The 16,884-nt window shown below is 39.8% G+C and overlaps 1 protein-coding gene across 2 annotated transcripts in view; it reads right to left on the bottom strand.

The window, feature by feature from the left end:
- Nucleotides 1–910: 910 nt before the first annotated feature.
- Nucleotides 911–16,884, bottom strand: part of rims3 (regulating synaptic membrane exocytosis 3) — a 38,258-nt gene continuing 22,284 nt past the window's right edge. For both annotated transcript variants that reach the window (XM_027023356.3, XM_081703962.1), the window contains exons 3-7: nt 8,405–8,546; nt 8,025–8,137; nt 7,462–7,563; nt 7,207–7,346; nt 911–7,107 (exon numbers count right to left, since the gene is read on the bottom strand). In XM_027023356.3, coding sequence (XP_026879157.2) covers nt 6,895–7,107; nt 7,207–7,346; nt 7,462–7,563; nt 8,025–8,137; nt 8,405–8,546 — 710 coding nt within the window. In that variant the 3' untranslated portion in view covers nt 911–6,894. The remainder of the gene's footprint in view (nt 7,108–7,206; nt 7,347–7,461; nt 7,564–8,024; nt 8,138–8,404; nt 8,547–16,884) is intronic.

The following is a 16,884-nucleotide window of genomic DNA, read 5'->3' as shown; positions in this document are numbered from 1 at the left end:
TACTTATATTCAACTTATATTCATAACACTACCAGATGTTCTTAAAGAATCTTACATTCTTCTAAACGTATATATTATCATTTTCCATGTGTTTATTTTTCATATATTAGATAAGCATAAATGAAAATTAAATGGAAGAGGATTGGCAGGCAAATGTAATTTAGGCTGCTGAATATTTTTGCTCATATTTCAATGGTGAATGGAAACCTTGGCTTCTTTGGCTACTCCCAAATTAAACCAGTATATCTCTGAGCAGCTCCTGTATCAATGTATGTAGACAGTGCCAAAATCTTTGATTAAACTCAACAGGTAACATTATTTTCCTGTTATGAAAACGTTTCCTATTTTCCTTAACCCTGTCTCTCTGGTTTCATTCTTGACCCCCCGCCTGGGTCTGGTTGTTCCTCCTCAGGGCCCTGGGGCACATTTCTCAGAAAGAGTGGCACTGAGTCAGAGATGCTGAGCAGCACACACACTTTATTCAGAGATACATGAGTGTATATAGATGACAAAGCAAAGCAGATGAGTAAGCAGAAATATGTACATGACATAGCAGGTGCAATATGTTCGGACATGATGTGATATGCGTTCTCTAGAATGACACATTAACCCCAGACTATTTGACACAGCCTTGCAGCTATCTAAAAGTAAACAGCATAGGACAGCAAGACATGAGAGAAAGAGAGAGAGAGAGAGAGAGAGAGAGAGAGAGAGAGAGAGAGAGAGAGAGAGAGAGAGGGAGAGAGAGAGAGGGGGAGAACTATTTACAGAAAAGGGAGTCACATTGTAGAGAATTTCTAACACTTCCAATTGCTTGTTTTTCTTTCTTTCTTTCTTTCTTTCTTTCTTTCATGTAATGTATGGTTTAAGTAAGCCCAATTGCAAAAATATTTCCACAGAGAAGCAAAAAGATGATTCAAATAAATCTTTATTGACTTCCATCCTCCGTCACTCAACAGGCATGCAGATACAGGCTTCGGGTTCAAAACATTTGTGTTTTTAGTTCTTTCCAATTTTTCTTACAAAACTACGTGCACCTTAGATAATCAATTTGTCAGCGTACAAACCACAAAAATACCAGTTTTACATTATCAAATACTGCACATAGAAAACATTTACAAAGCACAAGTATAAAATTATAGCTCCTACCTTTGTACCTTTCCCTAAATGTTGTAGTAGCTCTTCTACAGTATATCACTCCTGCACAATGAGCAAAATGTTTGTAGCCAGAACGTGCACTTTAACCACTTTTGACAACTTTATTTGCAGGGACACCAGACACTGTCCTTTCTGAGCTCAGGTTTTAGGCTAATAAAACAATTTTATCTTCAGTTATTTTAAAACATCAGCAATGGTTTTAACGGGGCACTGTCTTTAGGAGAGCTACATTTCTTGTTTTGGTCTTATCTTTTAAAACTCTTCTATAAACATGGCAGGGTGAAAAATGACTTGTAAGTTTCTTGTGCTGTTATGAACAGTGATACACGTTGTGAGGGTAAGAGAGCAGAGTGACTAATGTGTAAAGACAGCAAAAAGAAACATTAGTTGACCATGGCAGAATTACATATTCAAGCAGATAAAAATGTATTCTTTTAAATTTTTGACCAAAGTCAAGTTATTCTTGTGTGTTCAACCTGAAAGATTACACCACAGCAGCACATATACCTTTTTTTCTAGTGGTAGTTACAAAGTGTCTATAGCTAAAAAGTAACTCACTGGTCATCTAGAGTCAAAACCCAACCAAACAGGGTAAATGCCTGTGCCCCATGCTGGCCATGACAAGGTTTTTGCAAACTGAAGGATTTTGTCAGAGAATGGAAGGCAAACTAATGCTACAATATTTCTACCTATGCTGATTCCCCCCCTCCCCCCACCCCCCCAAAAAATAGAGATTTCTGTAAATGTTGAATCTGTCATATATGTAAACAGTAATGTAATCATGCACCAGAGTGCAATCCTTGTGAAGAATAAATGAGTTCATTTGACAGTTAATTACTTAATCCTCGGTAACATTATCAGAATTCAGAGTACATGTCTAATAAAATGTAATATCAAAAACAAAGCTTAATTTATACCTTTGTTAAAAAGAAATACAATCATAAAACTTTGTTAACATACTTCTAGTACATAACAGCAAATGCTCAAGCCTTTAGGGTATATCCAAACTGTTGTAACACTCCTGTCATGTACTTGTAACAAACCTCAAAAATATAGTAAGGCAAATGACATCACAAGCCCTCATGAAAAGAATTCACAGGCAGAATTCAGCCAAGCAGTTTCCATTAGCTAGCCTTCAAATAAACACTCTCAAATATTTTTTTTCCTTTAAAAAAAAAATTTAAAAAAATCTCATTATAGAGCAAACTTTTTCAGTATATTTTTTCTTTCAAAAGTGATCTTCAGAAAGCCCTGCCAGGGTTTTGATTTAAATCACTCTTTAACTTATATTATACTAATGAGTGAAAATGGAGATCACCTACCAAGTAGTTTTAGGTGTTTTTTTTTTTAATTTAAGCCACATAAAGCACCTTCAACATACAACATTTGTACACTTTATAGTATCTGACAGTCACTGAAGAAAAAAAAAGTCTCATTGCCCATCTCTGACAATGTAAAAGCATAACAGACATACCGCATGACAATCAGGTGAAGGTTTATTCCTATTAGCCATAATTATCACCAAGGTCTCCCAACACTAAGTGTGCACCTCATTATCACTTTACCCTTCCAGCCTTTCATGTGTGCCAAGATCACCTAGCTCCACATAAATCAAGGACAAACTATCTGCATGACATATAACTGATAGCAAGTCATTCAAAGTCTACTTTTTATTTTTATTTTTTTTAATTTTACTGGCCGATAACATACAGGTGGCGAGGCTCAACAAATCAATAGTATGGTGTCCAAGGAACTAACTGCACAGCACATACCACAGCCATAATGATCTGATGGTACAACGATGTCTTTTTTCTACTGTTGCAAAATCGTGCATCATTTATGTCATTATAAGCATGGCCTCAGTATACATTTGTATTTACAGTAACAAACCACAGTACCTAAAGCATTAAATAGGCTTTACTGCTCAATTACATTACCCTATAAAGGAAATAAGTAAATTGACCTTTTTCATCTCAGAGCAGAACAATAAAAATATTTAACCAAAGGAATTACTGAGGGAGGAAGAAATAGATCGAATTGTCGTTTTGCCTTTCATTTAGCTATGGGATGCATATAAGTCCCAAGTATACCTAAAAATCACATGGAAAAATATCAATATCTAATAATAATTCATAGAGTTTACCAAAGAGAAAACATTCAGCTATGGATACAATATTGTGGAGCTTTTTTTTTCTCAGTACAATCTAACCATCTCCAATAATCTTCAAGAGTTTCAACCAAGAGTTTTGTCCAAAGAGTTGCTTTGTGTTGACTAAATTTAATCCTGGCAAATACAGAGACAATGGGTTATTTTTTCTGACGATACAGAAAATATACCAACCTACTGATATCGACCTCCCCAACAACAGATGGTTTTTGGGAGGAGTCTCAGGCTGACAGACCAAGAAAAGTAATACGATGAACCTTTTGGTAAATTACACTGGGCAACAAAATTTCAACCTTTTGTGTTTCCCAAACCAAAATAGGTGGACCTTATACTACTTTGTATGCTGATTTCAAATCTGTTTTCAGATAATTAAGAGCAATTAAATTTTACATTATGTACTATTTATTCATACGTAGAGCTATGATGACATTTAAAATATGCACATATTTTAAAACATAGTTCTAAAATGTTTTTTCCTATATTTTGCCTCAGAAACATTCCTCTTCAATGTCTAGTATCAGTCTGCCAATACAGTGGGCATCCAGTGCCCTTGGTTCCACTTACGCATAATGACATATTTCACATTAAGTGAAATTTTCATGATGAGTATACTGGACCTAAAAAATAAAGGGTGAGAGACACGTGGAAAACGTATTTGGATTTAGCGTGCAACAATACATAGTAGATATTTTTGCAGGATGCAAATGATTGTTGACCAGACTTACCAGGCACATATGCATATTGAAGATAAAAGCTGTTCTTATTGTATGCATTACATCCACAGGGATGACACCAGAAACACAGGAACAGGATCACTAACACTGAACACTGAGGTGACACTGAAAACTGTAGTCTTTACTCCCATCATGGTCAGAGATAATCCATAAAATTAATAAGCCACAAACTTTGTGCCCCATGGTATATGGAGAAAAGATTAGAGCTAAGGGAATATGATATGTGAGATGATTCTTTACATTGTGAAAACATTCAAAACCAAGGAAACTTCACACAGTATATCTTGACAAAGCATAACTGCTCCTAGAAATCCTGCTCAGAAAAACGCAACTCAACAGACTCTGCAGAACTACATCCTGAACTCAGAAAACTATGATGGATAAGAGAGCACACCTAAAGAGAAGAAAAGCCTTCAAAACTCTGTTCTGCCTAGGATAGGCTGAACATGCAATCTAGAGTCATTCTGCTTCAGAGCTGGGGGTTAACGTGGGCCATTATTTTGGTTAGTGGCCATGATAACAATGTTTAAAGAGTTTGGATGCCAAAAAGGCAAGCTGTGCACAGAGAATGTCTGTTATTCTGGCCTTTGAAAGACTTTGAGCGTACAACCGAGGGTGGTCCACCATCAAACCCATATCATTGTCCAGTGATGTTTTTTCACTGCTGCCCTTGTTCTTGCTGGTGTTCTCATTCGATTAATGACCTACAGAATAGGACGGTATGTGGGGACGAATGCATTTTATAATTCAAGTTTATATGCTGGTAGAGAAAAACGGTTCGTCCCCACAAAAAGGACCACCTGCTTCCCTAGATCTGGACAGCTCGCTGGCGGTCACGCCCTCTCAGGAGCCTTGGTCCAACCACTCTAATCCTTTTGGGTTCTATTGTGCACCTTGTCGAGAGCTGCTGGTTTAGTCGTTTAGTCAAACAACTGATTCTTTTTTTATGGTGAGACGTTAGGTGGGCCATCATCCTATATCCACTCCTCAGTGCGTATCAACATTTTTCAAATAAAATGAAAATTTTACAACATCAGCAAAATAAATAAAGCAGTCTATATATTCTAAATATGTTTAAAGGCAGGCTTCAAACAGCACTTTATATTTTTCATTTTTTAAAGAAGGGCTGAGTAAACATGCAGAATGCAGTCAATAAATACATAAACACAAATATTATCTAGTTATCTATATATTTATGTCCTCTGCTCTGTTTAGTTATATATTTATGCTACCTTATGTGATTGGAGCTATGTGCATTTAAATAACCTGACCAGTCTATTTGAGCCCTGCCCTTTGAAGACTGTGTGTGCATTACTGCATGTGTGTGTGTGTGTGTGTGTGTATGTTTACAGTCACCTCCAGAATTACTTCTATCCTTGATAAAGTTGAAGAAAACAGCTGTTTAAAATGTACAGCACAGAGAGTGATCCATATGTTAGGTTTAAGCATAGAAGGAACACATTCTTTTATTTACCTATTTTATAATAAAATCACTGTGAAAAAAGGTGATGGAATCTTTTGGGGCCCATTCATCACCACTGTCTCTAAGGCGCTCATTAGCACTATAATCTCCCAAAATTCTGCAAAATGAAAATAAATATGGAATCTAAAAACAAAATCTGTATTTACAATTACCAGATCTGTCTCTAGACCTGGTTAAAGACCTGAAGAGATCCGACGAGAGATTTGGGCTATGAGGATACCCAAAAGACAGCAAAACAGACAAAAATTCTGCATGGTGCAATAATACATATAAAAATAAAAATAGTCTGAGCTGTGAAGACTAGGGCCAGTCTGTCCAGACTAGGGCCAGTCTGTCCAGACTAGGGCCAGTCTGGGCTGTTAAAGGGAATGTCTCAGCGTCAAGAAAAAAACACGAGCGTCAACAATGCTAACAGTAATGATTCGGAAGAAAAAAAGATTTTTTTGTTTTGTTTAAAAAATGTTTTGATTAGATTACATGAAGTTTTCAAGATTATGTGTAATATGTATGTACATACAGGTATTTGTCACATATAGTATGTCTGTGATCAGTTTTGTTTATTTTAAGCACCATTGCTCGTTCATCTTTATCAATGGTGAAAATAATTCTAGGTGTGAGCATGTATAGATATATATTAAACTGATTCTCTTAGTTTTTATAGTATTTCTTTTCTTTTTTGCATCTCACCCAAGTCGTTGACTGTGCTACATATCCATTATCTACAGATACCACAGATAATAAGAATTGCTTTGGTTTTAAAAAATAAACTTTTATCAGGTTTGGCATAGAGAGTTTAAGAAAGAAAGAAACTGGTATTTAGAATGAGGATGTACCCTAAGGGACAAGTTAGCTCCATTCTGCTGTGTATGGCTTGGGCAAACATAAATGCTACATTTACATCATTTGTCTGTAAAGTGTTTCTCAACTAACAGGTCAGTGTGTGACCACCCATATGCCCCCTCACCATGAATCTTCTGTGTGTTTGCTGGTTAAACTCAATAACTCTCACATATCCACCTGTGGGCTTATATGCATCTGTGGGTGCATGCATATCCATGCGTGTCTGTGCGTGTGTGTCTGTGCATGTGTGCCTATGGGGGTTTGTGTGCCACGTACCCTGGAGTAGCAGCTTTCCAGGTGTGGGATAAATATATATCAGAATGTTTGTACATGTTTGTGTGTGTGTGTGTGTGTGTGTGTGTGTGTGTGTGTGTTTGCATGCTCTATGGGGAAGGTAGGGGTGTGAGAGCACATATTTTAGAGTGAATTACACACAGAGAGAAAGAGAGCACAGACACACAGAGAGAAGTCATCGAGGACATGCTCAGTGGAGAATCCGGCCAAGGACCCATCTAGGTGCACGAGGGGCTAGTGGCGCTCTCCAGCGAGGATTGGGAGAGACGTCGGGTAAGTGGGCCGATGCTGGGGTCTGCCAGAGATGAGGTGGGAAACAGCTTGTACCAGCCGCTCACCATGGATGACAGGTCCAGCTCCTCCAGCAGGATCTGGGCCATCCCCATGAAACATTTGCTATCCATGCGGCCATAGTCACCCCAGATGATCACCTTACAGACCAGCGGTTCAGAGTGTTAGTGGGCCCGCTATCGCGATGCCTGACTGGGCCTTTAGAGGCTAACTGAGTGCCTGAAGATCATCATCCCTACCTGCAGTACTTTACCCTGGGGGCCCTCATCAAAGAGCAGGGTCTGCTGGTACGTTGGATCCAGAGTTTTCTTCACTACTTTGGTCTTCTTTTTGGACAGACACGCCCCATTCTCCAGAACATACACCTTCACATATGTTGCTGCCAGTGTCAGGTGAGAAAGGTTAAGAAGTTTATCCTTGCTGAATAGTATTTCAACACTACATGTTGAATGCTTAAATGCAAGCAAAGTTCATCTAAAGTTGGGATATTTTACCTGGAATGTTTTTTGAGCCTGGTTTAGGAGTTAGGCCCCTGGCCTGGGTAATCTCCACTTCAATTTGACCACCTCTGTCCACTATTCCAATATGTACATCACCTGTGCAGGCAGAGACATCAGCTTATGGCATCTCCATGCAATGCTGTATTGGCTTGCAATTTCACTGATGATCAGCAGGTGGAGACATAAACCACAGTGGTTTCTAAGGTGTTGGATAAGCAACCACTGCTTCTTTATTTTAAAGACAAAATATCTGCTCTAATGGTATATATACAGAGTAAAACAAGTTAGTGTGGATCAGAGAATCAAAACACTTGAGCTGGAATCACTTGAGCTGTAGAAAACCCTGCCAGCATTTCCTGGATTTGAAAATTAGCAGTGAGAGCAGAGAAAGAGCCTCAGATATTTTATCAGATATTTTATCAGATATTTTATCCATCTTATCAGATGGAAACACAGGCCTCTGTTTTTGGTGTGGTGGTCCACACCTTAACGTAGTCGGCTTTAAAACAATTACAGTATCTGTCCACTAGGGGAAGCAATTGCGCAATGAGACCTACCCATTGAGGGCGTGGCTAATGTCTGACGTCCAACTATTTGAGCGGGACCAAGGCCATCCAAGAAGTCACTAAATTGGTTTTCAGGGCCCAGACGATTGGTTGGGAAGATAAACCTATTGGGCATCAAATGGGATTGAGCAACTATTTATTTTTCCCAAATAGTGCTCCATGCGACAGTATAATACATAATAATGATAGAGCTGCACATATTGTCTATAAAATAACACTCAGTCTTTATATAATACAAATATACATCACATTAGAGTCAATGAATATGGGCAAGTGTGTTTGCATGCAAACACTTTATAAAAAGTGCATAAACGGCCTGCATTTGCAGTATGAAAAAAGGGCTTTAAAAAAAAATTTTTTTTTTTACATACGTTCCATCTGAGCTGTTGCTGTTCGTGCTGCCGTCCGTTGACTCCTTACTACTCTGCCGTGTCACACGGTTCCTCATCTCTACGGCTATACCAGTCTCCGTGCTCCTCCGGATCGTGCTGCGCAGCTTCTTTGTGGCGCCATCTGGTGGTGCATTTGAAAACCACAACGCCGTCTGATAAAGCGCGCGAAGAAATACACCACAAGCGTCATACGATGGTTAGACAAATAAGACAGACGGGCAGAGAGACAGATTTAATGATTCGGTAAAGAAATGTTCGGCTCTGATGTTATCAAACCAAAAATGCAGCCCTAAAAAAAAGAGGGGGAGGTTATTTGAACATTAAGACGCGAACATGAGCAAATGCGTCCACGTATCCGATCCGGCCAGGTGCGATCTGCAGCTGCTGCGAGCGGTACTGTCTGGCCAAGTGCTCGAGGCCAGCTCCAGAGTGCTCACAAGCACATGTGTATAATAAAGGTCCCACAGCGCTGCAGGCATGCAAACCCCCTGAGACCAAAATGCCGAATCCCTGAGAAGCAGGGCATTTCAAAAACCACACAAAATGAACAACCAGGATTATTCAAAATCCACGATCGCATACAACGTAAGTGATTGTGCCATAAAAGCTGAAATGTTTATTTTATTTTATTTTTAAATATGTGTTGGCATTTAAAGTGAACCAGACATCCAGGAGGACGGGGGACATCCGGGCAGCGTGCCTGCTTACTGCTCCACATGGAGGGATTGACCTGATTGATGAAGAAAGGAGAGAAAAGGCAAGAGTCAGAGGGAGGGAGAGCGTTGTAAAAGAGGAGCGGTGCGGGGAGATGGTGGGTCGGCCGACACTGGCACAGGAGAGCGAGGGGAAGCTGGAGTCAATCGCGCCAGAGGCTTTGAGGATGCTGGAGGGTGTGCTGAAACTTGGAGAGCCCTGTAATTGCCTTCTGGATCAGACCAGGATAATGTGCCGATCTGGCAGCCTAACACGAGCTGTAAACATTCATACATGAGTATAGTCCGTGAACCAGTCAACTAAACACATGGCAGTACACACAACTATCCATTAAACAAACACAAAGAATTGTCATTTTAGGCTATATTCCAAAACAGGCTCGGATGCACGCTACTGCTCCTTAGCTGGGGGGGAGGGGGGGGGGGGGGTGTTATACAAACAGCCACAGAGGAATAGCCTGCTCATGGGCCTTGATGCTCACAATAGAGGAGAAAGTTCCTAGTGATCGAATCCAACAGCTAGGACCATAAATGCTTGTGGCAGTCTCTACGGAAGAATCAAAGTTTCATAGCTACCATTTAATGTAGTACAGTAAAGCCCAATAGAGCATGTTATTCAAACAAAAGACTGTAGTTAAAATAGTCCAGTGTTTTAAGCAGCAAAGCCAGAGTAAAGAATCAGCTCATACAGCTTTTCAGATCACTGTGAACCTCCACTGTATAAAGAAACACAACAAACAGCATAGCACTGATTCCCACAAATCAGCACTCCTCTGAGAAACAAAATCAATATTCTAATAAAATAATAAAACAAACAGACCCACTATAATGCTGTAGTGGCACAGAGCCACACTGCAATGATACTCTATCCCTTGCTAATGGAGATGGAGTGTCGGATCAAGGCTCTGACATCAGCAGTGTTGGCACATAAGAAAGCATTCTACTTGCCTATGGGGAGACGCTGCGAATGCCGTCTCTCCGTCAGCGCCATGCGGATGTGGGCCACGGAAGAGACACAACTCACTGGCTTCCAAACAGAACTCCGGCGACTGCAAATGCAGCTCAAATCGCAATGCATGAGCACAAGTTGCGGGAGAAATAGAAGACAAAAGAAGACTTCAGGAGCACTATGAGTCCCACAATAGGCTACAACTGCATTGTTTCACATACACTTACGCTTTCGCCTCAGATGCGCGCGCGGAAGCGCGCGCGTGTGTGTGTGTGTGTGTGTGTGTGTGTGTGTGTGTGTGTGTGTGTGTGTGTATGTGTGTGTGTATGTGTGTGTGTATGTGTGTGTGTGTGTAACAGATCATATATTAAGGACAGGGCCATATCTGTCCGATTAACTTGCACACCACAAAGTCACTATTTGCAATTGGACAGTGGTAACTCTCATGCAGCATGATTTTAAGACTTGCATTACCCAGCCAGTGTAAACAAACAGTGTTGTGTGGCCTTACATCAACACTAGAGCTGATGTTTTAAACATCTAAACAATCGTTGGCTGCTGCTGTGAATGGGTGTACAGTTTCATCTGTACTGGTCAGATTAACACAGTCTGAGGTTGCATACACACCACCCCAATACTGCAAGAGAGTTTTGTGGGTTTGCAATCTGTTTTTCAATACTGTGTCACTGTACTGTTCCATTCACCTGTGTTTCAATCTTTCTATTTTCATTTCCTTCCAGTCCTGCATTGCAACCACACAGTAAATACCAGAACAGCGGGTGAGTACATCCACAGGGACTCTTTGATGAAGTATTAAAAGGAACAGTTCTGAGAGAAGGAGAGAGAGAGGGTGATAGATAGAAGAAGAGAAAAAGAAAGTAAAGAGGGAGGGAGGGAGGGAGGGAGGGAGGGAGAGAAGGAGAGAGAGAGAGGGATAGTGAGAGCGGGAGAAAGAGGAAGAGAGAGAATATGAGAAATGTCAAAACGGCAGGGCTGCCTGCATGGTATTCCCAGAGTGATGTCAGCGACCTCTCACACATCGCTCAATCGATGATCCACTTTTTTCTCCCATTGTGAAGCAACACACGCACACACATAAACACACACACACACACACACACACACACACACACACACATAAACACACACACACACACACACACATAAACACACACACACACACACACACACACACACACACACACACACACACACACACACACACACACACACACACACACACACACACACACACCTATATGTTTAAACACAAATACTTTAGCAGAAGCTAGTGCAAAAATGCAGTTAATTAAGCTCCTGTGCACTGGAGGGAGATGTGCCACTGGACACCTGCCATGGACAGATATTTAGTGTAAGGTTAGTTAAGGATTAGCATTCAACACCTGGGTCAGTGGGAGCATACAGAGTATCTTATCTCATACCACCTAGGCTTTGTTTGAAGAAATGCAACTGGAGGCCTTGCTGTCTGAAGGTAAATGTGTTAATGAGTGCAGTGCAGAGCTTATAACAATGCAGAGGTTATAGACTAAGATAAAAGCCCAGAGGAACAGGAGGCACCAAGCCAGCGAGGTCAGTGAGCAGGTAACTGGAAGGGGAGTGACGTGTGAACACGTCCTGAACAAGTTCAAGTTTGGTTTATTCGTCACATACATAGTCATACACAGTATAACTCGCAGTGAAATGGATGTGTAAACATAATAAACATATAAACATAATATACATATATTGTACTTACATTGCTAATATATTTTTGTACATATATAGAATATATATTCCTCTATGCACCCCTGTTTTCTTTTCCTCAGTTTGGACAGAGCACTCTCAACTATTTCACTGCGAGTTATACTGTGTATGACTATGTATGTGACAAATAAACCAAACTTGAAACTTGAAGGTGACCCTAACACTGTCTGCTTTAGCCTCTAGTGCTCTTGGGTAAGTCACTGAACCTGAGACTTGAGGTAAGCACATGCAGTGTCCAAAAGGTAAATATATCTGTTTTCCTCAGAATGTGTTGCTCTGGCTGTTTTATTATCTGGTGTGGGAGACATAAAGTAACTAATTAACTAATATTTTGGATGTAATGGAACTACTACTGGTGATATAGAAATGTAAATATTAGCATGGCAGAAACTAGTAAATATTGGCCCAGGTTAGTGTAGGTAACACTTTTAGGTATAGATAACATTTGCTAATCTGGACACTTCATGCTTCAGCATAAATATGTCCATATGTGCAAGCTTACACACACACACACACACACACACACACACACACACACAGACACACAGACACACAGAGACACAGACACAGACACAGACACAGACACAGACACAGACACAGACACAGACACACACAGACACAGACACAGACACACACACACACACACACACACATATCAAACCAAATACACATGTATACATATATAGCACACATACATACAAACAGACATACACACACTTGTTATGGTGCACCAAGCACCTAGCCAGACGAAGATACACACACACACACACACACACACACACACACACACACACACACACACACACACACACACACACACACACACACACACACACACCCATCACCAGTAATCACCTACATCTGTGTTTTGTTTCAGTTTCCTTTGATCTAGCCCTAAGGCACATACCTCCTGTGATGTGCATTGCTCTTGATTAAGAGCGTCCTGTTCATGTTCGAGTCTTCAGCTGCCGAGTTCTCGTTTCGAGTCATTCCTGCCAGTAATTTGTTTATGCATATTTGCTACATGTTTGTGTTTACTTTATGGAGAAAAAAAGAAACTCCTCTGCTCACGTCCTGCTCCCTTGCTGCCACTGTCACAACACCATACAGAGACCTTTTATAAGAACTAAGATTATGGTCTTCTTTTTTACATATTTTTTTTTATCATTGCATGTTGGCAAAAAATATATGTTATTCCAATAATATATGTTATTCCAATGTTTGTGAGCAAACATGCTTGGATCTGAAGTATAACATCCCATTCTTTTGTCTTGTAGACTTGCTTTAAACCACAGTGGCAATAATAATGATTTTGTCCCTTTGTTTCCCATGGACTTTTGGAGGGCGCTGTATGTCTTTTTCATTAGGAAAACACCTGTGGCTATGGGGAGCCAAGCTGCTATTCTCCTCCAGTATGTAGGCTTGCTGGAGGAGAACAACAGCTCAGCTGGGCGTCTCATAAGGGAAAAGCCCCGGACATTACTCCGTCTGGTATCTGTTGCAACAGCCTCATGTCCAAGACAGAGAGCATGGGGAACAGACATTTTAGATTACCCAGGGCTAAAAATACAGCTTCATCACTAAACACAACACAACCAATGGTAGATATTTTAAGAAGACGTCCATGCGGGTGGTCTGTACAAGAGCTCAGCACTGTGTGAATAAGAGGCTTTTATGGTTTCAAATTTTGAAATACTATCGAATATTGCATGGACACCATTACTGGAGCTCTGGGCCATTAAGAGAAGCCTGCTGTGTTACAGACTTGTAGGGGTGATTTTCTCCAAACCACATCTTGCAGTGTGCTCTCTGTGACTAGGCTAAATGAAAGAGAAGACAGCTCTGGGGCTTGTGTGTAAATGGCTCAGAATCTGACAGCAGCGTCCAGCCACTGCCTGAAGAAAAGGATTCTTAGATTCTTTATCTCAGCTGGAGGGACCCCGCAACACATCCCATCACATATTCCCAGCCCCCACCCCACCCCCCATTCTCCATGACAAGGGTAATTGGTGACAAGACTGAGCAAGAGAGTGAGAGTGAGAGAGAGAGAGAGAAAGAGAGAGAGAGACTAAGAAAAAGGGTAGAAAGCAAAGAAGGGAATAAAATAAGAAAGAAGGGGGCAGGAGAGAAGATGCAGAACTCTGAGGGCACCTCACAGGCAAAAGGGTGCACTGAGTTTATTCATAAGGCTGTAGTCAGGAATATCTAAACTGTTAGAGTGGGAGGGTGACATAAGGCTCTGCAGGCTACACACTTAAGCGAGCATTCTTTTCATTCCTCCTTAAAGATACTATCAGTGCCCTTTCATTACATACGGATGCACAAAATTATTAACGTCACCTCCATAACTCATAGTGATATAATCTCAGACCTCATCCAAGAATGTTTAAATAACTAAGACATCCTTCATAGAGGGTACATGAGCATTAAGAATGTTCAGTTAATACCTTACATGTGCTTTAGGTGTGTTTTGTATTTTAGACTACCTCTTACAGACAATGTTACAAAGGTGCATAACCTGAAAATTGATTTTGTATATAATTTATGATTAACATTGAATCTTTTTTATATTTATTAAAATATAATTTATTAAGATCTAAAAGGCAACACTACACATTAGCAAAATTTGTATATTACTCATGTATTTATAATGTATTAGAGCACTTTTAAATATATCTGATATACCTTCACAAATGAACATCCACACAAAACAAATATAAAGAACTAAACTGAAAAGGGTTATACCACTAGAAGCCTGTACATTTCCATCTCTTCTATTGTTTTCAAAGTGAAATATTTCTAGATCACTGGAAGTTATGTATCATTACACCAATTCACAAGAACTGTTCCAGCATAGATTCATCTAAATATTGCCTCATATCTTTGTTATAAACTGTTTCAGTTACCTAATTAAAAAAAAAAAAAAATCCTGATAATAAATCCTCAAATATTCTGGATTAAGATCTACAGCAAAGAAAACCTCTTACACGTCTTGGTCGAATAGTGGTAGAATAACCATAGTAAGGAAGCCTGCGTCATAGCTTTTGACTTCATATTTGAAACACTGACATCAGTGCCTCAAGTTTCACTTCCACTACTGTTCTCTGTTTTCTACTGTGAGGGCTGAAGTGGAAGCCAGCCATGGGATCTTCATAATTTTAATAATTCGACTAACAAATTATTAAAACAAATTAATAAAATAAAACAATTAAAACTACTTTCAGGCCATTAAGGTGCATGTTCTCTCCAGAAAGAGGACTCCCATACAATTGGTACTTTGATGGCTGTCAGCTAGTTACAGATACTGATCAAAACAGATTTTTTTACTTAATTCGATGAAGACACCACCTCAGCAATGGAACAATCTGCAAACAAAAGTTCTGATAATAACTGTTGCTGTTCAAAATAAGACATATACCTACCATTATCCAACAAATCTTCAGGCTATGCCTTCCCCACTACACCCCAAACTCTGTTCCAGCCCCATTTATGTACAACTGGTCCATTACATGCTTTCATCTTCCCACCCTCCAGAATACATTGTCTGTATTGCAGTTTTATACACACTGCCCTCTGAATATGGAAGAGCAATCCAGCGTGGGATATCAGAGATGGTCATCTACAGACTTTCAAGTATTTTATGTTTCTTCTTGATTGACCTGCTGAGATGTGATGAAACATTTGTCTGGCCAGTTTGATGTTCTTATCTCAATTTCAGTTGTTAAATATGCAAATTAAAATATAGATGCATAATTCAGTGAATAGCTGCATGAGCAATTGTATGTATAATCCAGTGGGTTTTAGATTAGGGTAAAGTTATTCAGCTGCTTTACAAATACACAAAATAAGCACAAGTTCCCCTAAGGGATTGTTTTTTATAAGTGTGCTGTGTTCTTTCATCTAACTGAAGATAAAAAAAAAAAAATTCTAACACTGAATTTTCAGTCAACATAGGTGTTCATATGTCAGGGATTGTTTGGGATGCACTACTGGGGATTTCATTTTTCTTGAAACCATGGGTTCTCCAAACACTAAACCTGCAGGAGGATTGTAGAAGTCATACTGATGAAAAGGAACCACAATTAAGATACAGAACACCTGTAAAGTTCATCAGTCTCCAGATCAGTAGATGCTAGCTCACTGTGGGCCTGAGGGTTAAAGCCACACAGTCTCCACCTCCTGTCTACCTCCATTTGAAACAGAGCAGCTCTGTACACTCCCTCTCACTCCCTCTCTCTCACCCCCCCCCCCCCCCCGTTTCCATGACAATGCTCTCTGCATTGCACCAAGATTCCCTACTGCAAGGACCCTTCTTCTCGAACTCCTGCATCGTCATCATCGTCATCATCATCATCTCTTTCTTCTACCTTTACTTTTTCATTCTTTCATTCGCACTTATCGTTTACTCTCTCTTCTCTACTCCTCACCTCCTCCTCCTCCTCCTCCTCCTTCTGTTTACCTGTCTGTTCAATTCTGATTCACATGGAAAGGAATCATCAGGCTTGTTTTTCTTTGTCTGCACACTCTTTTTTCCTTTATCTCCTGTTTTTCTTATACCCTCCTACATGACTATTACTGCTTCAGAAGTGTATGTGATTATAGAAATGGATGACAATCCCTAGAAACTGTGTAATCTGCATTTTTTAGGACAATGATTCAGCTAGGCACCTTGTATAAGCTTTTAATAAACTATTAAGGTTATTATACACAAATCTATATTATATATTAATGCAATGATACCTATATTGCAAGAATTAAGGAAACACAAAAACTCCATGGTAACTTACCTGACAACCATTTCCTTGAGTATCATTTACAATCTTTAATATATAGACTCCCTCTCATCCTCCAAACATCTCTTTATGTGTTACCTACTATGAAACAACTACAAAATGGAATAAAACTCAGGACAAACCTCATTACACATCCAGTGTAAAAACCAGTCACAGCATAGTATGAATGAGGCTAGAACAAGCAAAGCATTGCTCCACACTAATGGGAAAGTCAAGTATGGATCAGCAAAAAACAGCACA

Source organism: Electrophorus electricus, chromosome 2 (assembly GCF_041902795.1).
Source record: "Electrophorus electricus isolate QZ-2024a chromosome 2, ASM4190279v1, whole genome shotgun sequence".
In the NCBI taxonomy this organism is placed as follows: Eukaryota; Metazoa; Chordata; class Actinopteri; order Gymnotiformes; family Gymnotidae; genus Electrophorus; species Electrophorus electricus.
Note: the sequence above shows the minus strand (reverse complement) of the source record. Positions and strands in the feature narration are given on the sequence as shown.